At 43.3% G+C, this 25,265-nt stretch overlaps 1 protein-coding gene across 4 annotated transcripts in view; it reads right to left on the reverse strand.

Moving 5' to 3' along the window:
- The window catches only part of ryk (receptor like tyrosine kinase), a 63,080-nt gene that overhangs the window by 14,493 nt on the left and 23,322 nt on the right, over nt 1–25,265 (reverse strand). For 2 of the 4 annotated variants that reach the window (XM_010896417.4, XM_010896419.5), the window contains exons 6-11: nt 24,823–24,961; nt 23,249–23,349; nt 20,227–20,310; nt 13,513–13,638; nt 9,220–9,306; nt 5,242–5,311 (exon numbers count right to left, since the gene is read on the reverse strand). In XM_010896417.4, the coding sequence (XP_010894719.1) occupies nt 5,242–5,311; nt 9,220–9,306; nt 13,513–13,638; nt 20,227–20,310; nt 23,249–23,349; nt 24,823–24,961 (607 nt within the window). The remainder of the gene's footprint in view (nt 1–5,241; nt 5,312–9,219; nt 9,307–13,512; nt 13,639–20,226; nt 20,311–23,248; nt 23,350–24,822; nt 24,962–25,265) is intronic. The other 2 variants (XM_010896420.5, XM_010896421.4) reach the window with 1 other exon arrangement.

A 25,265-nucleotide genomic window follows, 5' to 3' on the forward strand; every position in this document is an offset into this window, starting at 1 on the left:
ACATACTTTTTTCTTTCATTCTTGAATAACATTTATACAATAACTATCAATAAAGGCGAGGATAACTAACCTTTTCATCAAGTCAAAAGACGAGAGAATTGTGGAATCTACCATAAATAATTTATAAATATTGTTTCTCTCAATAGATTCTAACTTAGGTCTTCCACATGAGAGAGACAGTCTTTAACCATTACGAAACAGCATTACATGTTTCAGCAGTTGCTAGACTCCATTGAGGATTAACGTTTCTTATTAAGTTTACCTCCACCACAGTGTCTATGAACTGTATTGCATTTGCCACTGGCCGTTTTAACAGCTTATTAGCCAGTAATAGGCTTACTAGTATCTACTAACGTCCTAGGAATAATCATAAGAATTGAGCAATTTCTAGCAAGACTGAAGACAAACTATTCCATGCCAGAAACAGTTGCAATATAACCGTATACAGTTTCAGGTTTGAGTTTTAGCCAGCGAAGTTTCCGTCAAAATGTAATAATTCACAAAGCATACTTCGCTTCACCCGCTAGGAGATAAGAACTCGGGACCTATAGTTCACAAGTCTGCTTCTCTATGCTATTTAACAAGGGGTAGTCAGTCACTCACTCAGTAAGAGACATTCACGCTTTAGCCGGCTCCGCTTACACGGTCCGACAAAAACTACACAATAGGAGAATGTTTCCACTCGCTACACACATATCTTTTAAGATAAGCATCTTGTCCCAGCTGCCGTCTTGAATCATAGATTTAAAAGTAAGTGGGTGATAAGGGATGATCAGGTGCGTAACCAGTTTAGAGATAAACGCCACAGCTCGGACTTTACACGGCGCCAATGGTCCTCGCTGGATATAAAAGGAGCGGTGCTTGCAGCGGTAGAGAAGTACGGGAAATGATAAGAAATGCATCATGCAACATCACATCATCCTGAAGCCAGACTCTGGCCAAACTCGCCTTTCTAAAAGTGTTTTCCAAGATACTATTGACAGCCATTTACCAAAACATTTTAAGTCATTTTATGATTTACGTTTTTACGTGTATATACTAGTTAAAAGCTGAGTGCTTAATATTTGAAAGCATGCAATTTGCAATTTCCTGACATGTAGCCCTGTTGAAAGAGTATATTTTATGTTCCTATTTGGCTGGGTGCTGATACAGCTTTTCACGTTTCAATTTTATTGAATTCAAAGCAATAAATGTAGCCTACTATTTAATTGTACCCATTCTATGGTAAACATTTTCTTGGCAGCCGATAGTGTATCTAAAATGCTTTACTATTTAGATGTTGTATAAATGAATAAAAAACAATTAATATAGTGCTACTATATTTTTTGGCTAAAAGATCTGTAGACAATTTGAAATACTTACACTGTATCCTCATCATTTCATGTTGTACATTTTTTTTTTATTGACAACAAGTCAGAGGTACTTGAGAGATGGCTTGCAATGAATTAAAAATTGAATGAGGAAATTTCACAGGACAATATAACGGTAACAGCTCACCATCTGAAGCTTAAGAGGTTGGGACATGTAGCATGACAATGACCCTAAACACAAAAATCAAGCCACTGCTGTAAAAGGAGGTTCCCACCAGCTACTAAACATCACAGTTCACACACACGTTCTGGCCTACAACGACTAGCACGTTCGTTGCACTCTCGCTAGGAGGGGTCACCAGAAGGTGAAAACAGCATGTACACCAACAACATTTGTTTTTACTCCCTCTGCTTTGAGACGCTCGTGAAAATGGCAGGGTTGAGGGTGAAGTGGGGGGAGGACGTGTTCACTTGGGACTCACCGTGTGTTTATCTATGGTTTACGACTTAGATGAAAAACATACTACACTCATGCGTGGAACTCATGAGGGCTCACAAACTCGTTATTGCAACTGTAGGAGACTAAGACATGAGTGGTGAATAAACACTTTCAGTATATGATGGCCAAGTGCAGCTATTTTCGTTTACGGCTTGGTAAAGAAAAACGAACCACCAAAAGATCCACCTGGGACAAATGAGCTTCACCATGTGGGTTTTCCGACAGAAAGTCAAGGTGCTAACAGCAACATTCCTTTGCGTGACAATCGGTCACACAGGAAGGAGTTCACAGAGGATTCGTTTTTTTGGTTTGGGAGTTGTCAGACTGGAGCCCAGGGCCTGCCAGCCAGATGAGGAACGAAGAGTCAGAGAGAGTACTGTGACCACCTGACCTCAGGAAGGGAAAGAGGAAGGTGTGGGCCCAGAGTGACAAGTGAAGACACAGCTTTAGCATGTTTCCCAGCACCGAGAAACATACAGCCTATACACTCGGAAAGACGTGCAGACACGGCACATGCCAAAGAACGGCCAAAACAAAAGCAGGTCAACATGCATTTCGGGAGAGGCCTTGGAGCGGGTCCAGTGATGCAGTAGAGTCCCAGCCACCGGTGGGTCCCTGAGTATTTCACGATCACATGTAATGTCTGGCAGTGACGTTATATATAGTTAACTCAGTTGATGTACTTCTGGATGATTTTAATGCCAAAATATTGAATGTCATGGATCGTGTTACACCGGTAAAGGTAAAGAAAACTATGAGAAAACAGAAAACACCACGGAGAACCACCATGATGGTAAGCGCCCTGAAAAGTGAATGTAGGAAAGTGGAACATAAGTGGAGGAAAACTAAACTTCAAATTCACTATGACATCTATAAACAAAGCCTTGGTAGCTTCAACAATGTGTTACACAGGGCCAGACAGCAACATTTATCGGGAATGATCAACAAAAATAACAGCAATATCATATATGATTAATGATCGATATAGAGTCGACAAGCTTACAAACCCAATAAAGCAGATAGCATCAGAACTCATGTCCACTGTGAAATGTAATGAATTTGCATGTTTCTTAAGTGAAAGAACAATAAGTATTACACGGAACATCTGAACTACACAGTCTAACAAGACTCTGTACCGTCACCACAACCACCAAGACATAACTTGGTTATTATGTCGCATTTTAATACAATTGATAAAAAATCCCTTGAAGAAACAGTTCGACATCTTAAAGCTTCCACTTCCTGTCTCAAAACTCTGCCATCAGACAAAAAATAAAATAAAAATAATCTATAACAATGGATCTACAGCAAATAGTAAATAGCTCTGTGCAATCAGGCATTTTCCCAACATCTCTAAAAACAGCTGCCATTAAGTCCCTATTAAAAAAAAAGAGAACACAGGATTAAAAACAGGTTAAACATTTCTCTTTTCACGTGCCTATGACTGAGCACTTAAACTTAACCACACTGTTTAGCCTTATAGCTTCCTATGTTTTTATCCCATTTTTAATCATTATATGATCTCTGACTGTATTTTCTTTATTATTATGATGTATTCTTTTGTTTTGATGTTTTCATTTGAATATTTGTTTTTATGTTATTGTATTTTTATATTTTTTTCCTTGTGAAGCACATTGAATTGCTTCGATGTATGAATTGTGCTATATAAATAAACTTACTGGCTTGCTTAACACTTTCTCAGAAGGTCACGTAGCATCAACGGAAAATTGCTTTCCTTTTAGGTGTACTTCTCATTTCTTGTTACGGCCTGCTTTATTACGATTCCTTAAAACACAGTCACGGCAGAATGACGCTGCACAGACAGTGTGATGGCTTTATGAGAATTAGCATCACAGCCTTCATCACAATGTTTGTCCTTACGGATTTTCTTTTACAGCGACAACGTCAAACTTCACGACGTGATCAAATTAGAATGTTGATGTCAACCTGGAAAGACTGGACGACAGGCTCACAACAAATGCAACATGGTACAATTCGCTCATCACATCCAAAAAACTAGCACAGTAGGTGTGATGCTAGGGCAATTCAACAATTCAAGTACCTCGGGAATTTCCCTGCGGTGATTAGACAGAAAAAATCCTTGCTGGACAGGTGTCCAATGAGACACTCCCTTGCTGAACAGGTGACCAATTAGAACCTCCCTTGCTGATAACCAGGGTTCACTTCGAGACATCAACACATTTGTTCTCAGTGGTAACTTTTTCAGGTCTCCTCTACTTTCACCAGAATCGGGGACCGATTCCTTTATTTCTGTTCACATCCCACAGCACCAGCAAGGCATCGCTGCCTTGTTCCTATTGACAAGTTACCAGGAACAGCTAGTAACACCAGACACATGATAAAGGCAAGACAACCCTGACACTGCCAGGACAAGTGCTGGAGCCTGCAGCCACTCTTACAGATAACTTACAACAGCAGACCTACGCCCTGTTCCCACTAAACCAGCCCATGCATCGGACTACCATTTACGGCTTGGAGATTTCGCCAGCAACAAGGGCATTTAGTCTGGGATGGGAAAAAAAGTGTGGCGTGAGATTCCTAAGACCCACTGTCCATGCAGCCCTTTAGACAAAAGTAAATCATATTTACAGTGGGAACCAGGAGCTGTGATAGAATGTTCAGGGGGGACTACTGGAATGAAAATGGTATGTACCGAAAGAAAATGTTGTTTACCATTTATGATGACAATGTAGTTGAAATTATGATGATGATTTATATGAAAATGGATACTAGTCAACATAGCATACACACATTTTAAGGCACCCATAATAACATTGTTGAGTAAATGACTAATATGTCAGCTGAAAGACTTGTGTCAGCTAACTGACTATTATGTAAGCTGTGGACTAACGTGTTGGCTAAATGTCAGATATATAAATAATATGTAAAGGGTGTTCACAGCTTTTTAAGTCCTAATATGGAGACCGGTTTTTCTTTTCTATCAAGAACTGTTCTCAAGGGATCCAATGAAATCTTGTATCATTTTTACCCAACTAAATTCACATGTATTAGTTCAAAAAATCTGAATTCAGTTGAACCTACAAGGTTTACAGTAAAAAAAAACTGCAGCATGGGGAAATGCAGCATGAACCCGGCGGTCACCCAACAGGTCTTGGAGGTAGTTTCCCTTTGGCCATAACGACCTTAGAATTAGACAGAAGTGGGTGGGATTATGACAGTCACTGCTGAGCAGACAGCACGTTGCGCAACACACTGACTTCCTGTTTTTTCATGTGTTTCTTGTCTGGTCACATATGGGGAAATAAACAAGGAAGCGGAAGGCCTGCCGGCGGGACACGCGGCGGTTCCTGGTCCAACCTGAGCAGTCGACACCGGCGATTGACGCGCCGGTCCGATCTCCGCAGCACGCCCCAATGTGCCTGTGGTGAGCCGATCGGTTGCATTGATTACCTGTGATGTAAGCCCCGGAGTTTGCAGCTCTCGGTCAGCATCATGGTCACCTGCACCTCAGAGGCGTGATCTATGGAGGCAGTGGAGAGACAGGGAGGAGAGAAAACAAGACGAGAGATTCAGCTTCGGCACCAGAACCAGACACAAGCGTCCTGCGGCTGGGCTTGACTGAAGAAAAAAAAAAAAAAAAAGAGACCAGATACTGCTGGAAGTGGAGTGGGAGGCGAGTCTGGTCTAAAGACCGAAGCCCGGAGGCAGGTCAGGGGACATCGGCCCGTTTTGGGAGCAGAGTGTTTGGGCGGCTCGGGGGCGAACCCAATGTGACTGGAGTGGCGGAGGGATATCGGAGTGGGCCAGAGGGCTGGTCAAGGGGACAATCATGAAGCTGAATAATATTTTGGTGTTTCTAGAGAATGTGAATCTGTCGCAACAAACTTATCAGAAGAAAAGCGCTTGTCAAATTACTTTTTGGGGCTTAACGGCCGTGGGCTTTTGGGGCTTAATGGCTTTTACTGAGGGCAAAGTTGTGTTCGATTGCAAATGTAAGGTACATTTGGTTTTTATTTAATCCAGCCTAGTTGTAAAATAAATCTTGAAATGCTTTGCATTGGATTATCTTGGCTTTTTTCCTCCACATACATCCTACGGATACATACTTTGAATAATAACATGCAACTAATATAGCCTAAATTACAGAACTGAAAACATTTTATATGAAAGGCAGTCATGTAGCGGTCCATAAAGTCATGGAGTAGTCCACAAAGCCACGGAGTAGTTCATAAAGTCACGGAGCACTACAACTGCATCAAGTGCGATAAGCGGGGTCCACTTACATACCCTGGCCGGGAGGCGTTGTTCACATGAGGCATTCATTGTTTATCGTGGGTGGTCACTAAACATCCCACGGCACTTACTGGAAGAGCTGGGGTGTTAACCCAGTGGCGTTGGCCACCCAACTGCCATCACTGCCTCAGCTTTCAGTTGGCAAATTCATACTCATTATTGCCACGTGCCTAAACATTTAATACAATAATGGTAAAGTACTATCGGTACTAAACACGTGAAAAACTATAATCAACCTAAGTCGCTCTGGGAAAACAGTGTCCACTAATGGACAATAAATGTAAATTGGGGGATTTGATGCAGTCTGAAAGATCATCCAACAAGGGTTTCTGAAAGCAAGCCCAAAACACCACAGCCTAAAAGCCTGTTTGGATTATGTCACACCATGTTGACTGCTGAGCCGTGAACATGCCTCCTAATCAATTGAAAAGAAGGAATAAAAGGTCACCCAACAGCACCCTGACCTCACACCATTCTATTCCGTGAGAACGGCCCCAATCTGGGCTTCCTGTGAGAGTTATATGCCGCTGGAAACTCTCAGCCACTAGATTGACTTCTGCCAAGACTCAAAGGGAAATGGGTTCCACTACTATTAGAAATCTTTCAAGATTATTTAAGCCTTTACACTAGTCTGTCTGGAATAACAGACGGGCAGGGTTTATTTTTACACTAGTCTGCCTGGAATAACAGACGGGCAGGGTTTATTTTTACACTAGTCTGCCTGGAATAACAGATGGGCAGGGTTTGTTTTTACACTAGTCTGCCTGGAATAACAGATGGGCAGGGTTTATTTTTACACTAGTCTGCCTGGAATAACATATGGGCAGAGTTTATTTTTACACTAGTCTGCCGGGAATAACAGATGGGCAGGGTTTATTTTTACACTAGCCTGCCTGGAATAACAGATGGCCAGGGTTTATTTTAACATTAGTCTGCCAGGAATAACAGATGGGTGGGGATTATTTTTTACACTAGTCTGCCAGGAATAACAGATGGGTGGGGATTATTTTTTACACTAGTCTGCCTGGAACAAAAGATAGGCAGGTTTTATTTTCACATTAGTCTGCCTAGAATAACAGATGGGCAGGTTTTATTTTCACACTAGCCTGCTTGGATCGCCACATGGGTGTGGTCTGTTTGCACTAGTCCGCCACGCCTTAAAATTTAGCAGCCTGACGACTCCTGGCTGGCCTGTCCAAAGTCCTCCTGGTTGTGTTGCAGATCCAGAGGCTGTCTGAAGATTCCTGGTCACTGCCCACAGCCCACCTGGTCATTCCGGGCCTTGCCCAACTGGTTCTGCAGCTGATCGGGATTCTGCTTAAAAGACTCAGGACACAGCCGGGCTGTATTTGTTGACCCGCGGGCCATTTGACCATGCAAACATGGTAATGTAAGCCCATAAACGTCACCAAGCAAAGGTTAAGGTTAGGTTATGACCCCACCAGAGGTTTTACACTCTGCACTAATTTCCTCTAGTTGCCTGCTCTATGGGATTTAGGCTGGGTATATTTATAAGCATTTTATGACATCTTCTGATGTAAGAAGGGCTTTATAGAATAAATGTGATTGATTTGCACTAGTCTGCCTGGAATGCCAGATGAGCGGGGTTGTCTTTGCCCTCTCTGGACTGATCTAGTGGTTCCATTACACAAGGCAAGGTCAACAAAGGACAGATTTACTATTTAAAGAGATTCTAATACTACTTGAACCCTGACCCACAGAACGCCAGTGTTTATATCTGAGAGAAAGTGCCAGATTGTTTCACGCCCCAGGGGCATGGCGGGAGGAAGAGGAAGACGGGGAGGAAGTGGAACGCCGGGCCCTAATACCCAGCGGTTGGCATTGCAGAGGGCACATTGCGTCGCCTAGTCGTCTGGCACCCAGACCCCACCCTGGATAAACATGGAAGTGGTTGTAGCGGTAAGAGGGCAAAGGTCAGCTGGTAATGGAGCGACCTGTGGCGGAGGCTGGGTCACATGAAGGTTAGATCGCTAGATCCCAGAGGTGCGTGTTCGCTGTACGAGCACATGCTCCACATACATCGATAATATACATGTCATCACGTTCTGTCAACTTGGATGACACAGGTGTAGGTTCAGTTTCAAAGTAGTCACAGTGGCCTTGGGTTAACCATAGTCTGATATGAACTGGTGTTAGGTAATAAGACCATATAGTCTGATATGAACAGGAGTTCGGTAATAAGACCATATAATCTGATATGAACAGGAGTTCGGTAATAAGAACAGTCTGATATGAACAGATGTTAGGTAATAAGCTGTTTTTCCAGACCACTGACATGCACAGGAAACATAAGATTAGGCAATGTGCTTACACTTACTGGTGGGAAATTCAAGTAAGGCTTGCGGATATTACACACATCAGCAATTGAGGCCAGTGTAAACATTAGTGGACGCCACAATGACATGAGATTCTACAAATCAACAACATTGTTTAAGGTTCTGCCTCTTCAGACAGACCAGCTTGTGGTGTTGGGGTAACGTTTCTGACCACAGCAACAAAGGTACCCCAGTAGGCCATCTCTGAAGGTCATTGATGAAACCGTAACATTTTTAATCATCAAATAATACTTTAAAAATGGGATGGCCAGAGAGCGTCGCTCTTTCTCAGAGACATTTAACAGGTCTGGGGAGCTTCATTCAGCAGCTCTGCTCTGAAACAGAGCCTGGTCAGACCTCGATGTCCCCTGGATGGAAGACCAGAAGCCGCTGGAAGAGGCCCTTCTACCCCTGTAAGTGAGCCCTGGTCGTTGCTGTACATTACAATGTGTTCCCTGTCAATTCTTAAGTGGAATCTCTCAAATTTAAGCGCTGTGTCTACAAGACCCACTATATAAACAATGACCTGGCAACTCGTTTCAATCAGGAATCTCATGCCATCTTGGCACTGTACAGCTAAATTCTTGATTTTTTTTAAAACAAAGTTTCAGATTAAAGGGAGATGGGCGAACATGTTAAATCCTGTAACAGAACAATGTTTTAATTCATGAACATGAAAAGGTGGTTAACACTGGAGCAAATCAACAGGAACCTAGACAGAGAAATGTGTTCTATTTCGCTTTGTTTAACACTAAGTTAACTAGCATAAAATGTGATGGAGGAATGGATGACTGAATACCTTTCACTGTTTTCACAAAGCATTGTTTCTCCTTGGCTGGATCCTTCTCGTCCAACAAAATGCCATGGAAAATCCGGCCAAACGTTCCTATAAATGATAAGGGAACAGATTTTAGTTCACAAAACTGACATGTCTTGTTGACCATTGAAAAAAGGCTAACTGTTGTTCAGTCCATAGGCTCCGTTGTTCAGATAATTTCCTCTCTGGTGCACAAAGTTATATGATAAGGCATTCTAACAAGAGCTTGGTGTTAGGCTAGGGCTAGTTTAAATGTCTTAATACTGGCGTCCCCCAGGATTGGTCTTAGACTAGGTCTAGCTTAATGTCTTAATACTGGCGTCCCCCAGGGCTTGGTATTAGGATAGGTATAGTTTAATGTCTTAATACTGGCGTCCCCCAGGGCTTGGTATTAGGATATGTCTAGTTTTAATGTATTATACTGGCGTCCTCCAGGACTTGGTCTTAGGTCCTACTTAATGTCCGAATACTGCTTTTCCTGAGGGTTCAGTGATAGATATACTATTATTGTCAAAATATATATTGTGTCAACTGCTCTCCATGTCCTCATCCACTGCAATGTTGATTACATTCAACTACATTATTTCTTGCACAAATCCAAACAATAAGGCGAAACCGCCATTATGACGAACAGCTTTAACGCCGCAAAGAAAGTAGGTTGCTAAAACTCATTGAACATGTTCTACTTGTATATGCCTTGATAGCTCCAGGGAGAGGGGAAGAGATTAAAAGGAGCGAGCTACGTTGGCTGAGCATCCAGTGAGGTAAAAGGACACTTAAGAGCATTAACCAGAAGAGGAATCCATGCCTGGAGGACAACTTGGCCCTGTGTCTCAACAGGAGTAGTGAAGATGGGTAACAACAGGCTTAGTGTTTAAAAGGCTCCACCGCTCCATTATCCCCCTGCTTCTACTCACACACTCACACACTCACACACTCACACACTCACACACTCACACACTCACACACTCACACACTCACACACTCACACACTCACACACTCACACACTCACACACTCTCAATCAGAACGGTATTTTTCTCTATCCCTTCCTACTCTTCCTCTCTTGGTCCAAACTGCCTCGCTCTCTCGCTAGCCCCGCGCCCTCGCTCTCTCGCTAGCCCCGCGCCCTCGCTCTCTCGCTAGCCCCGCGCCCTCGCTCTCTCGCTAGCCCCGCGCCCTCGCTCTCTCGCTAGCCCCGCGCCCTCGCTCTCTCGCTAGCCCCGCGCCCTCGCTCTCTCGCTAGCCCCACGCCCTCGCTCTCTCGCTAGCCCCGCGCCCTCGCTCTCTCGCTAGCCCCGCGCCCTCGCTCTCTCGCTAGCTTTCTCTGACGAGTCTGGACCTGTTGGATGTCTAGAACTGAACCCTTCCGAGGCTCCTCCTCCTTCTCAACCCAAGTCAATCACCATGACCTCTTGCTTTAGGGCCGCGCAGCAAAGGGAACAATACTGCTGTGAACCAGAATGCATGAATTCCAACACCGCCCAGGCAAAAACAACCTTGCTCAGTCCTTTTTGCACAAGGTCTCCGGAGAGACGACTGCATATCACAAGCAGTTAGCCAACTGGCATGACCTAACACAAGTAATCAGGACTAAGTCCTACACAGAATCTGTGACGGCTATATGCCAGAAGCAACAGGCCGTCGGTTTGACCACTACTGACCATGTCTAAAGACATGTACTGGATATCTGTCACTGTTCATCCACAATAACAACCCTGTGAAAAGGTTTTCCATCGTCCTGATTTTGCTGTGCCCAATTGTCAATCGTGACAAAAAGTTTGATAAGTCCGGGAGAGTAGGAGATTGTAACGTTGCATCCAATGCACATCTCACCAACCCCTTCTGCTTCTTATCACACAGCTCACTCAAACTGGATCGGCACCGGCCTCACCTGGAGTCCCAGCCAAGACCAGTGTGGCGGAAACAGGATCAGAAACCCTGACGGCAACTAAAGACTGAGAGGAAGTTTAAACCGGGAATATCTCAGACCCCGTTTTGGTCATTTATGCTTCTAATACAGTAAAACGAATTACATTTAAAAAAAAGAAAAGATCCCACATGGCCATATGGCCACAATTCACTGTGAAACTACACCTATTCAAGCCTACCTTACACACAGGTGTTCATAGCATACTGAACTGCCAATTAGTTCTGGTGGTCACACGTAAGCAAGCCCAGCAACAGGTAGCAACAGGTGATTCCTCCAGTCACAGGGATGGTTTACTTTTAAGTTTAATCCATCAAAAAATATTTTATTTTCTACCTTAGTGATTAGGTAGCTTGAAAAAATATCTACACACTAAAGTCAGTAACAGAATGTGAAGTAGTTTTAGAATTGTTGAATCACTCAACTACATGTTTTAGCAAGTTGAACAGGTATGTTTTTAAACGTTTCCAGCGCAAAGATGCATCAATCAGATTTGATTTCCTGGTTGTGCTTTGTTGTTTTGATTGACTACTAGTGATTCTAGGGCCCTTTGTTTTGATTTCCTGGTTGCACTTCCTGGGCTGTTGTGAAATAAACCCTGGTATAAATGGGTAACAGGCGGTTAAAGGTGTGAAGTAATTTCACCTGGGGTTTTTGTTAAATCTCTTCCTGATATATACTATACATAAACAAGAAGTTACAATGTTGCCAACCACTGAGACCAGTAAACCAACACTGATCCATGAACAGTGAGTCCAGTGAGTCCAGTACACTGTAGGCAGTCATGTCTAGATTTAGACATTGTCCCAACCACTTGTGCAAATGTATACTCATGGGAGTAAATTGGCAAGAATAACGCATTGTATTATAATATATTTCCCCTCCAGGTAAGCTCTCCATACATAGCAAGCCAGCTACTGTACCTAGTTCTAGTAGTAAGCTACCTGTAAATCCATTAGTACATACCATTATTTTGTTTGCTCAGTTACAGTTACTCCAAGGGCTTGATAGGTTATAAAAAATGAGAATTCCGATCAACATGTTGTATAGGCTTAGCTAAAATGCCAAACCAGTTAGCTGTTATGTTAATGGAACATGCATTCGTTAAAGATGAGACTGAAGGTAAGACGTTTCAAACAAACAGTAACTAAAAGACACCTGCAGTAGTGAACAGGCATCATCACAGCTGACCATGCCTGGTCGGTTCAATGAGTACCAGACCTCTGGCCGTAAGTGCTTGCAAAGAATATGCAACCAAATACTAAACATAAGAACTGAAATTAGGAGACTGTGTTTAAAATGTTTTATAAATTAGAAAGGGTTGAACCAATATGTAAACAAATGCTCTTTAACCTGGCAGAAACGGTATAATTTTAAATTCAAACATAAGGAGTGCAAACCAAACATTGCACTCTGTAAATGTTGAGACAGTGATAAATGTGTATCGTACAGTTTTGGGAGCATTGCAATGCACCAACTCTCCAAAACATGTGCCCATCTCCTTTTTAAACAATTTCTTTCCAGCACCCACTTTCATAAACTTTCTCATAACTCTTGCTCATCCCTCTGTTTGGAACATGGAATAACAATAAAATCCCTGTATATGCTGCATTCTGTTGACGGGTGACATCAGCAGTATCTTGCAGTGGGTAACACGTTGGGTCAGAGGACCGGGTCATCGGGCCAAGTCACACAGACGTCACACAGACGTCACAAATTACAATCCCTAAATTCCTGCAAAGGAACGATGCTTTGGTTACTTTACTCTGCAAAGCGTTGAGCCAAAGGACTTGGTCAGGATGACACACATGGCTGGGTGTTGGTAGTTTGTTTCTTTTCTTACACGGAATGGTTAAAGAACAACCTTCCTTAGAACGGGCACACGTGGATTTGGAGGATAGAGAAGACGTCACGCAGGCACACACATTAACGGCTGATGTTCAGTACCATCATAAGGTGACTACTTGTCCAGAGCGACGCACAGTAGAGTGCGCACACGTCCAGATTTCTTGTGGTAGTGTCCCGTCCCCCCCCACTCCCCTCCAAGGGAATCAATCTAGAATCCTGGTGTTAAGCACCATGCCCTACCACCTGGGCTACCCAGGTAACAACACGCTCAGCCCATTATGACAGACGGGCGTTAGAGAGGATCCCGGAACTGGTCAGAGAACTGGGTCCCCAAGCGGTTTCCTGGCGCTGCATAGTGCAGCCCGGGACAAGTGTAGCGACGGCTAACGCAGTTACGATATAGTCATCCGGACTCCGGTGACATTCTGATTGTGGAAGATGGCCGGGCTGTTGTGGAAGATGGTGCATGGATGAGGCGGTGCATGGATGAGGCTTTACCTTCGTGCAGCACATCGCGCAGCGTGACTCTCAGACGGGAGATGGCGATGTCTTTCACCTTGGCTTTGGCCTCCAGCAGGGACACACTGCGAAGGTCGTTCTTCTCGATCCGCAGGGACGGGTAGCCTGGGGAAAGAAACGCACGTCCGTAACAGTGAGTCCTTCAAAAACCTCGGTAACATTTTTGTGTTTGGACATTTCTATGGGGTGGGTGTTGACGATGACCAAAAACAAAAGCAAAGACAACTCATTTAATTGGCAAGTTTCTAGTGTAATTGAGCGCAAAACGCATCCGCAAAGATTTAAAGTCCATGCATTTTATGTTGTTCCTCTCAAGTATGTTAAATGACAGCATTTAGAAACACAGATACAGGCATTCCCTGGTGCTGTCCATCACATGGCAAACATAGGGCATTAAACAAACCATCACTACACACATTTGTGTGAAAAACTACCCTCCCTGGAAAGTCCATCGTTACATATTTCGACACATGAACATACGAGCTAATCACCACTCATTAACCAAGGTCAGCTGTCAGAAAGAGACTGGAAAAACTTCATGAGAGCTCAGGAAGAAACACGCCTCAGGTCTCAAAAAAAAAAAAAAAAAAAGACGTGACTGATATTTGCCAAGACAACACCTGGGGACAGACCAACACTACAGAACCAATCCAATCAAAATGCTACGGAGGGGGTTTGAAGCAGGCTGTGCTTGCAAGGAAGCGGCTAAACATGAAACAAAGCAGTGCTGTAGAAAGAGCAGTCAAAAAAATCCTCTCAGGCAATGTAAGAGACTGCGTGACAGTTACAAGTAACTAAACGGCTAGATTAAAGGGGGCAACACCAGCTACTGAAGCAAAGGGTGCACTCATGCTTTTCATAATATAAAATTGCATTAGTGCCTAATGTTGATGAATAAATTATTGTAAAGTATAATTTTTCAGTTTCATTTGTTAAATGAAGTAACCCAAATACGTCAGTAGTGTTGAAATGAAGATGACATGCTCTATGTCCACATATGTAGTCACAAATTTAAAAAAATACTTCCCTGGGGGTGTACTTACTAATCACAAGCGCAGCAGTAAAATAAAGTGTGAACCAATCAGCATTTCACGGATTTCGGCATAAATGTAACCTAGAATGTGTCATTCAAGAACTAGGTGGAAAATAAGGTGAACCTGTGCATAAATCAGCTCAAGGCAGTCTAACACCAGATAGACCAAGCACGCCAAGACGACACAACACGTTTTTAAATGAGTCGTTACTCTTCCATACAAGAAAGAATCGCTAACTTTGAAAGGAGTCCAGTGGGTTCCATCACTGTGACGTGGAAGATGTTTGGAATCATCAGAACTGGCTCAGGAAGAAACAACATTCCACTGGAGCGACTGAATTGGTTCCACCAGTAAATATGCAGCAGGAGCTGATGAAGATTAGTAGTAGTTGAGGATTATTCAGTTACTTAAGGTCAAATTGACAAGGAAATAAAACAAATGCACACCCAGCTAACCCTAAAGTCCGATTTCACAAGGATAACGGGTAAGAAACCCCACCTGGAAATCTGTTCTCCACCTTTAAACGTCCCTAACAAACCTACAGAATTAAAGCAGAGACAGACAAGACGCTCGTATCACGGGTCTGTGTTGACTAAACGGAGCCCAGAGGGGATCCATCCACGAAGACATGTACGTGCCCGGCGTGCTTGTACACATCCCTTCCACAAGGCATTCCTGCATGGCACTGTCAATCTAAACATCTAAAAAGACCGCAATTCATGGTTTAAACCAAAGGTTTGGGCATGAGACAGCCAGGCTCTGTGTCTCAAACAGCAGTCAAATCCCCATCTACACTGCGGGAAAGGAGGAAGCCTCGATGACATCATGACATCACTGATATTACTGCCGTCTGAGGCACTGGGGCTCTGGAAGCTCGTTGCTGCCACCTAGTGGGCATACAGAGGGCAGCACCGAACTTTACTAAACCTTGGGTGTGTGTGTGTGTGTGTGTGAGTGTGTGTGAGAGAGATGAAATCAGGCTGAGTGATCTTCACTGTGATTAAGTGAGCTGTGGAGCTGCCAACAGCCTAGCTGATTACTTTAAGCGCTGTAGTTGAACAGGCAACACTGAGCACGGTCAGGGAAATGTGAACAGCAGCCAAGGCCGAGCAAACTTCAAGAACTAGGCAGACGGTACAAGTTCTGCCAAACTGTTGAAGATGCTAAAATCACAGAAGCTGTGAGAACAACGAACAGCCACAGCATTCTCTGCTGCCGAACCATCAGCACGCGCTCAACTCACAGACAAATCAATCTCAGAGAATATTTATCGGTTACGTGGTCAACCAGGTTAACTCTTGCATCGAGCAAACCATTTTAAAGGCTGTCCTGTTACGCACAATTTATGGTCGGAACACCATTGACAGGAGTCTCACTCCTAAAGCCTCACCATGAGATTGGGTGCAGGTCAGGCCACAAGCTGTTAGCCAGCCTGCTAGCATAGTGGAGTCTGTCGGTAGCATAGCCAGAGTAGTTAGTACAGCTTTACCTATTGCCACTGTGACTCGTTCCAGGCTGAGAAAAATTAAACAAGGTAGTGCTAACAATAGCAACCTTATTAAGATAAAGCTTTCCTCCACTTTGGTCACAAATAAAAATAACTGCATCATCTTGCATCTCAAAATGGGACTCCTAAATGTTAGATCCCATGCTCCAAAGGCAGTCGCAGTAAATTAATAAATCTCTGATCATAAACTAGATGCTATTGGCTTGTGTGAAACACAGCTAAAGCCTGATGAATTTACTGCCCTAAATGAGGCCTCTCCTCCTGGCTATACTAGTGATCATATCCCCCATGCATCCCGAAAAGGAAGGGGGTGTGGCTAATATTTATGACAGTAAATATAAATGTACTCTGAAACACATCACTGGTTTTCATTCTTTTGAAGTTTTACTCATGAAAGTTAAGAAGGATGATAAATCCCCCCCCCCCCCCCCCCCACTGTCTTATAACATTTACCGTTAAAACAAGAAATCATCTTGCTTCGCAAACAGAGTTTCAAAAGCCGTACTATAAATTCTCAGACTTTCTTGATATTCTCTATAAGTTCGCTCATCAACGACAAAGTAAACAATTCCGCAAACGATCAAATCGAGGATCTAGACTCAACACTGCGAAATACTTTAGATACGGTTGTACCATGAAAAACGAAAGAAAGACGCAACAAGAAACGAGCTCCCTGGTACACAGACAATACTAGAGCACTCAAGCAAGCCTCCAGAAAATTGGAGCGAATGTGGCGTTCCACAAAGTTGGAAGTATTCAGACCAGCTTGGATAGACAGTACATTACAATACCGAAAAGCACTCACATCTGCTCGATCAGCTTATTTCTCCAACCTGATTCAGGGAAATAAAATACAGTGATACAGTTGCAAAGTTAACAAAAAAAACAAGTGAAGTGGGTCTTCACTTTAGCTGCAATGAATACATGAACTATTTTGATGAAAAGATCATCACCATTAGAAAACAAATAACTCCTACTTAAATAGTTAGTCCCCAAAATCTCAGTTGTCCTGAGAATGTCCTGAACCTCCCTGACCAGGTGTCAATGGGAACACTTCATTTTTTGATACCGTATCGCTCGACAGATTCACAAAATTTGTAATGAGTTCTAAACCCACACATTTTCAGCTAGACCCGATTCCAACATAATTACTTAAGGAGCTATTTACGGTGCTAGGGCAGCGAATGTTGCACATAATAAATTGCTCCCTTTCCTCCAGATATGCATACCAAATAGGGAATAAGTCTCTTCCAAACAAATCGAATCTCGATCCAGACATATTAAACAATTATAGGCCAATATCAAACCTCCCGGTCCTCTCAAAAATCTTAGAAAAATTAGTTTCCCAACAACTGAATGCCTTCCTGAAGACAAATAACATTTATGAAATGCTCCGGTCCGGTTTCAGATCCCATCATAGTACTGAGACTGTACTCGTGAAGTTAACAAATGACCTTCTAATGGCTTCAGACAAAGGTTCCGCATCGCTCCTGTTGCTTCTTGATCTTAATGCTGCTTTTGACACTATTGATCACTCCCTTCTCTTAGAGAGACTGGAAACCCATATTGGGCTACGGACATGCTTTAGCCTGGTATAAATCTTATACAGGTGCTGGTCATAAAATTAGAATATCATCAAAAAGTTGATTTATTTCAGTAATACCATTCAAAAAGTGAAACTTGTATATTATATTCATTCATTCATTCATTCATTCATTCATTACACACAGACTGATATATTTCACATTTTCTGAGATACTGAATTTGGGGTTTTCATTAGTTGTCAGTTATAATCATCAAAATTAAAAGAAATAAACACTTGAAATAAATCAGCCTGTGTGGAATGAATGTATACATTATACAAGTTTCACCTTTTGAATGGAATTACTGAAATAAATAAACTTTTTGATGATATTCTAATTTTATGACCAGTACCTATATATCAGAAAGATCAGTTCTTATGTTTGGATGGCATATTCTCTGACAAATCAAAGGTAGGTTTTGGTGTTCCTCCAGGCTCAGTTCTGGGCCCATTATTGTTCTCACTATATATGCTCTGGGTGATGTAATCCGGAATCACAATGTCATTTTTCTACTGTTATGCTGATGATATACAGTTATACATTTCAATGAAGCATGGAGAAGCCCCTAAATTAGCTACTTTGGAAGCATGCGTTTCAGATATTAGGAAGTGGATGGCAGAGAACGTCTTGCTTTTAAACCTAAGAAAAACAGAAATGCTAATTTTAGGACCCAAGAAACAAAGAGCTTTGTTGGCAGATCTCACTATGAACCTCTACGGCTGCATGGTCATATCCCAAAAAAATTTAAGAAACCTTGGCGTGACCCTTGACCCTGACCTTTCCTTTGATGTTGCTTATTCTCATCTTTGAAAAATCACAAAATGTATATCAAAAACTGATGCAGAAAAACTAATCCATGCTTCTGTTACTTCTAGACTAGATTACTGCAATGCTCTTCTTTCCGGTTACCCTGATAAATCAATGAATAAACTTCAATTAGTGCTGCACACGGCTGCTAGAATCCTAACTACAACAAAAAACATTTAACACATTACTCCTGTACTAGCCTCTTTACACTGGCTGCCTGTTAGGGTTAGAGTGGATTTTAAGGTTTTATTATTAACCTATAAATCATTGCATGGACTATTTACCTTGCTGAAATGACCCGGCCATACATACCTACACGTAACCTTAGATTGCAAGATGCAGGCATTTTAATTGTACCTAGAATTTCTAAACAAACAGCCGGAGGCAGGGCCTTTTCTCATAGAGCTCCACTACTGTGGAATGATTTGCCAATTTAGTTTAGAAATGCAAACTCAGTGCAAACTTTCAAGTGTCTACTAAAGACTCATCTCTACAGCATGGTCTATGATTAAGTGTAGTGTGGCCCAGGGGCGTGAAGGTGACCAGAAAGGCTTGATACTGTCCACCCTTCCTGTCTCAGCAGGTGGGCTCTCATCGCCACTGGGATGCCCTCTCTCCAATGTCATTCGGGGGCAGAGTCACTGGCTTGTTGTTTTCTCTCTGTTACGCACTTTGCAATTGGGCTGTACTCTGCTGGCAAAACTCGTTCCCCTTTCAGGGTGTTTGCGGTTGGTGGGGGTCCCACGGTGTCACTGGACCCCCCCGTCTCAGCCCCAAAGTCTTATGCTGCGATATTATTGTGCTGGGGGAGTAGGGTCAGTTCTTCTCCACAATAAATCCCTGTAGATCTAAGGAATGCATTATCCCTGTCTCCTGCCATTTTAACCTAGGAGGACATGAGGTCATGGCCCACACCTGAGGAATACCAGGCTTGAAAGACTCACTGCTGTCCCTGTCCAAAGTCCTCCTGGTTGTGTTGCAGATCGAGACGATGCCTGACAATTTCAGCTGCCACTGTGCTGACACCTCCCCCCTCCACCCATGTTGTCCCTGTCCTTGTCCATCTGGTCATGCTTCATCTGGACTAAGTTTAAATAGACTCTAGACTCAGCCCACACGCATTTATTAATTATTACAATTTGTATTTTTAATATGTTCACCCAGCACAGCCAGAAGAGGACTGGCAACCCCTATGAGCCAGGGACCTCTCTAGGTTTCTTCCTAAACTTCAGCCTTCTTAGGCTTTTCCTAGCCACTGAAATTCAACACTACTGTTGTTTGCTCCTTGGGGTTTAAGGCCGGGTGTTCTGTAAAAGACCTTTGTGACAACTGCTGATGTAAATAGGGCTTTCTAAATAAATTTGATTGATTGATCGGTCGGAATGGTTTGAGTTACAATATAGAAAATACATCTACAAACCATTCAAGTACCTGCAATCTGTTTTCATCCATGATCCTCACCAGCCACACCACATTGGAACATAGAGAAACTGTTTGGCAGAGACCATTGGGAGCCACAGGACAAAAAAGTTGCTCGCTATAACAAACATTTCGGACAGCAAACCTGAACCGGCCGGATGCACAAGCTCCGGGTGCACAGAAAACCCATTGGCGGCGTTGAAAAAAAAATATGGCATTAAATCGCGCAAGCCGGTAACAATGGCTGAAACACCGGCCATCGAGTATAAACATGGAGATACGTTAGTACATGTTATGATGCAGTCAGGAAGAATGGATGGGCCAATGGTAAGAACGGACTTACTTTTGGTTTCATGGACGGGGGCACCGGGGTTTGGGAAGGTGGCAGCAGCAAGCTGGAGAATGGGAGCATTGCCGGGGTGATTGTCTGGATGTGAGAAGGAGGAGGTGAAGAAGAAAAGGGAGAGAGAGAGAGAGAGAGAGAATGGGAGGGAGGGAGTGAGAGAGGGGGACAGAGGTGATTACAGATAGGGTAAATGGCTGGTGGTGTATGGCCAATCAACACACTGAAGCAAGAAAACAATGGAGTGGAAGGGGGAGCAGAAGTGACAAAAAGGAACTGTACGTGCACCACTAGATGGCGACAATGTTCAAACATCCTGACAGAGATCCATGAAAATAAAAATGGGTGTAATCAGAAGGTATATGAATAGAAATGGTTGTGCATGGGATAAACTGAAAAATAATGATGATATACAGTTGTGCTCACCCTGGTTAGGACACCCTGGCAGAAATTGTGAAATATGACTGATCATGCCAAAAAGCTATTTTATTTAAAGGACCGTGATCATATGAAGCCATTTATTATCACATAGTTGTTTGGCTCCTTTTTAAATCCTTATGATAACAGAAATCACACAAATGGCTCTGATCAAAAATGTACATACCATGTTTGGCCTTGGCACAAGGCGACACACACAGGTGAAAATGGAAAGTAAAGGTGAATTTTCCACACCTGTGGCTTTTAAATTGCAATTAGTGTCTGTGTATATATAGTCAATGAGTTTGTTAGCTCTCACATGGATGCACTGAGCACGCTAAATAATGAGCCATGGGGAGCAGAAAAAGAACTGTCAAAAGACCTGTGTAACAAGGTAATGGGAACTTTATAAAGATAGAAAAGGATATTAAAATATATCCAAAGCCTTGCAGATGCCTGTCAATACGGTTCAATCACATAATAAGAAGTGGAACATTCAGGGATCTCTTGATACCAAGCCAACGTGTGGTCCGGTAGACCAAGAAAGATTTCAGCCAAAACTGCCAGAAGAATTGTTCAGGATCCATTGAAAGCCCCACAGGTAACCTCAGGAGAAATACAGGATGCTCTGGAAAAAGACGGTGTGGTTGTTTCAAGGAGCACAATATGACGATACTTGAACAAAAATTTGCTGCATGGTCGAGTTGCCAGAAAGAAGCCTTTACTGCGCCAGTGCCACAAAAACATCCAGTTACAATATGCCCGACAACACCTTGACACACCTCACAGCTTCCGGCACACTAATTTGGAATGACAAGACCAAAATAGAGCTTTATGGTCACAACCATAAGCGCTGTGTTTGTAGAGGGGTCAACAAGGCCTATAGTGAACAGAATACCATCCCCACTGTGAAGCATGGTGGTGGCTCACTGATGTTTTGGGTGTGTGAGCTCTAAAGACACAGGGAATCTTGTGAAAATGTATGGCAAGATGAATGCAGCATGTTATCAGAAAATACTGCCAGACAATTTGCATTCTTCTGCATGAAAGCAGCGCATGGGACGCTCTTGGACTTTCCAGCACGACAATGAACCTAAGCACAAGGCCAAGTTGACCCACCAGTTGTTACAGCAGAAAAAGGTGAAGGTTCTGGAGTGGCCATCACTGTCTCCTGACCTAAATATCATCGTGCCACTCTGAGGAGATCTCAAACATGTGGTTCATGAAAGACAACCAAAGACCAGGAGGCATTTTGCCAAGATGAATGGGCAGCTATATCCCATGCAAGAATTCGTGGCCTCATAGACAACTAGTACAAAATAATGCATGTTGTCATTGATGCTGAAGGGGGCAACACACAGTATTAAGAACTAAGGGTATGCAGACTTTTGAACAGGTGTGAGTTACTTTTTTTATGACCTACAGTTGAATGTGAATCCCATAAGAAATAAAAGACGTCTTTTGCCTGCTCACTCATGTTTTCTTTACAAATGGTACATATATTACCAATTCTACAAGGGTATGCAAACTTTTGAGCACAACTGTAATGCAACAAACTAAACCAAAAATGCATTTATCAAACGCATTCTCCATTCCCTAAATCAAGTGGAAGGCATTGTTTTTGTAAAAGACGCCATTATAGCATCACAATCCTGACCTCTTCAGGAAGAAAAATCAGCACAACCCTGATCTTTCCTGAAAGAAAAATATTTCTCTCTTAAAACAGGCGATCAGTAATAGGCTGATCTTTGATTGGTTGATCAACGTGTTTCTGCTCATTAGAGTTAAAGGTTTCTTTAGAAAACTTTGACGCAAGACAATACGATTTTTATTTGTTTACCACTAAATTAGATTTTGCCTCCACCCCAGACATTCTAGAGCCCAGAGCAAGAACACACGACGTCTGTGGCCACGGCACGCGTCTCTCATGCCCACGGGAAAGTTCGGTCGACTCTCTCCAACAGGACTTTGACGCGGACGGGAAGGCCGTCCACAGAGGCAGCATCCCAGATGACAACCTATTCCCTAAGGCACGGCGCCTGACGACAGCCACACAGGACCAGTCTAAAACAGAGCGCTACACTGCGCTGAAACGGTTCCATCTGGGGACACACCCCAGACAAGGGGCCTGCAGCCGCCACAGGAACCCAGCGTTTTATATCACAATCGCCTGACTCCTGTTTAGGTAATTAGATAACTCTTATCACAGACAATTACCTTGTTTGACACTGGAATGCAGCTTTAGTGACAGAGCGCAGTTAATGGCCAACAACTAACGGGGCTCGCAGGCAATCTGCTGGAGCTGGACACAGGCAGGGACTGTTATTTACAGCTTAGCGGGGATAAGCCAATGTGTGTTTAGGCTGGGAGGTGTCCTAGTCTTTCCCCTTCAGCGTGTGTGGCGTGTCCACGTCGACATGCGTCTAAGTGTTTATGTGGATGTGTGTGTTGCGAGATGTATGTACACTGTATGTATGTGTGTGTACACGAGTGAGTAGAACTCCTAAACATACTTAAGTCGGCCGCAATTCATTTCACTTCCCTATGTTTAACTGGGTCTGTATGAATGCGCGCGTGGACGCGTGCGTGTGTTTGTGGGTCTTACTGGTTACAGGCGTGGCGTTGTTGGGTGTGTCAGCCCTCAGGTACTGGGTTGTCTGGGTGGAGGGCTGCGACAGCCCCTGGGAACTGCCACTATCTGAAACACTGGGGGGGGGGATCACAGTTAGAGAGAGAGAGAGAGAGAGACAGAGAGAGAGAGAGAGACAGAGAGAGACAGAGAGAGAGAGAGAGAGAGACAGAGAGAGAGAGACAGAGAGAACAGTGAAAAACAGAACAGAAAGTAGGCAAGTACACCTGCCACATCCTTTCCAAGACATATCTAACATTAATATAGTCAATCATTATAATTTGAACATCTGCCCTGCTCATATTGGCCACCTAAAACACCTGCTCCATTCCTGGGAACTACGGTTCCCAGTGAACCAGTATAGAGTGCAGTATAGTGCAAGGGTTTAGTTAACAGTGTGAAGGCGGCTTGATGTGGTAGTTTGAAAGATGGCCACAACACGGGGACAGGAAACCTCTGCAGTTAAAGATTTCAGCAAAATTTGCAAGATGCAATCAACAGTGTACGCCAAATGTCCACGACTCTTCTGAAATGAATATGAAGCCAACACATCCAAAATTAACATTTATCTCAGTAGATCTAACGCTGCCATTTCTCACCCAGCCTGACAAGACAGATACACTGAACCATTCTTGACTGCGGATTCTGTCCACCAGAGGTCAATGCTTCACTAGTTAATGACGTTAAGCGTCTTCCTATTTATAATCACGTGAGGGTCTGCACACCAACGAGTCTGATCAAATCTAACCAAGTTCAATAAACCCCATTAAAGCAACTCGATTTACCAGAAATATTACATTAGATCTGATATCACATTAGATCCCTGGCTAGCTGGTAGAAGCATGTGACACTTTGTCACACCAGGAGATGAGAGAGAAAAGGGGACAAATAAAGTATTCATATCAGATAAACCTGTCTGACATGAATCTACCAAGAAGGAATAAGTGGTAGGAACATCTATCTAGTAAACCTGTTGCTATAAATTAAATTCACACCACAACCATGAATCAGATCTGTGTTCACCAAGCACACCTGAGTAGAGCTAGGATCAGCTTGCCCATACCATTACGAGTTAAATAGGTCAAAACTGACCCTAGACCAGGCCTACTCTAAGATGCTTGGGGAATGTGTGTCCTGATGAATGAGTACAGACATCCACTGTAAAGCCACCTGGAGGGGTTTATTCATTAGCTCCATAACGAGGCTATTCGGCAGGTCACAACTTGCTCTCATCTAGGCTCATATCTCTAGAAATATTAAAGGATGTGCTGTGTGTTGACGACAGAACATTACATCAACGCGCACACTCATTTACTAGCAGACAGACTGGGGTGGATTTGTGTGGATAAAATATAGAATATAAATAAACAAATATAATTTTCCAATCCGGAGTGTCAACTCACACTAGCCTGGTGAATGAACATTTATTCATCAACACTTACAATCACACAGTAGCGGTCAGTCGTATTAGATTTGACAGAATCCCTTTGGACAGGAATAAAGAGGCCCTGTTTGATGAGACCATGATGGATCCCCTCAGTGGCACCAACCTGTCGTCCAGTTCCACTCTCTTCATGCTGTGCAGATGCATCACAGCCAAAACAATGGCCACCAGGAAGATGACAGCACAGCAGACACCAACACTGATGTAGAACACCCTGGTGGAGGTGGTGGGTGTGGTCACGCCGTCTGGGCACGGAGGGAGACGGGGGCGGAGAGGGAGGGAGACGGGGGAGAGGGAGGTTGAATGATCATTAGTCAACGTTACGGTTTCCCTGAAATCATCGGTAGGCATTGTGATGGCAATGTCATCGATCAGAACTTTTAAAGGAGTAAGGACAGAGTACCTACCATTTTCGTAAATTGTTTGGACTTTAGAAAATGCCATCACAGCCTATAGCTTTGAGATGGACATGAAAGCCCCCGTCAGCCACATGAAGTGATGTCACAGGGCTACAGATATGGCTGGATAGGCTACCAGTACTGCCGCCAA

The sequence above is a fragment of the Esox lucius genome, chromosome 8 (genome assembly GCF_011004845.1).
Source record: "Esox lucius isolate fEsoLuc1 chromosome 8, fEsoLuc1.pri, whole genome shotgun sequence".
NCBI classification, from domain to species: Eukaryota; Metazoa; Chordata; class Actinopteri; order Esociformes; family Esocidae; genus Esox; species Esox lucius.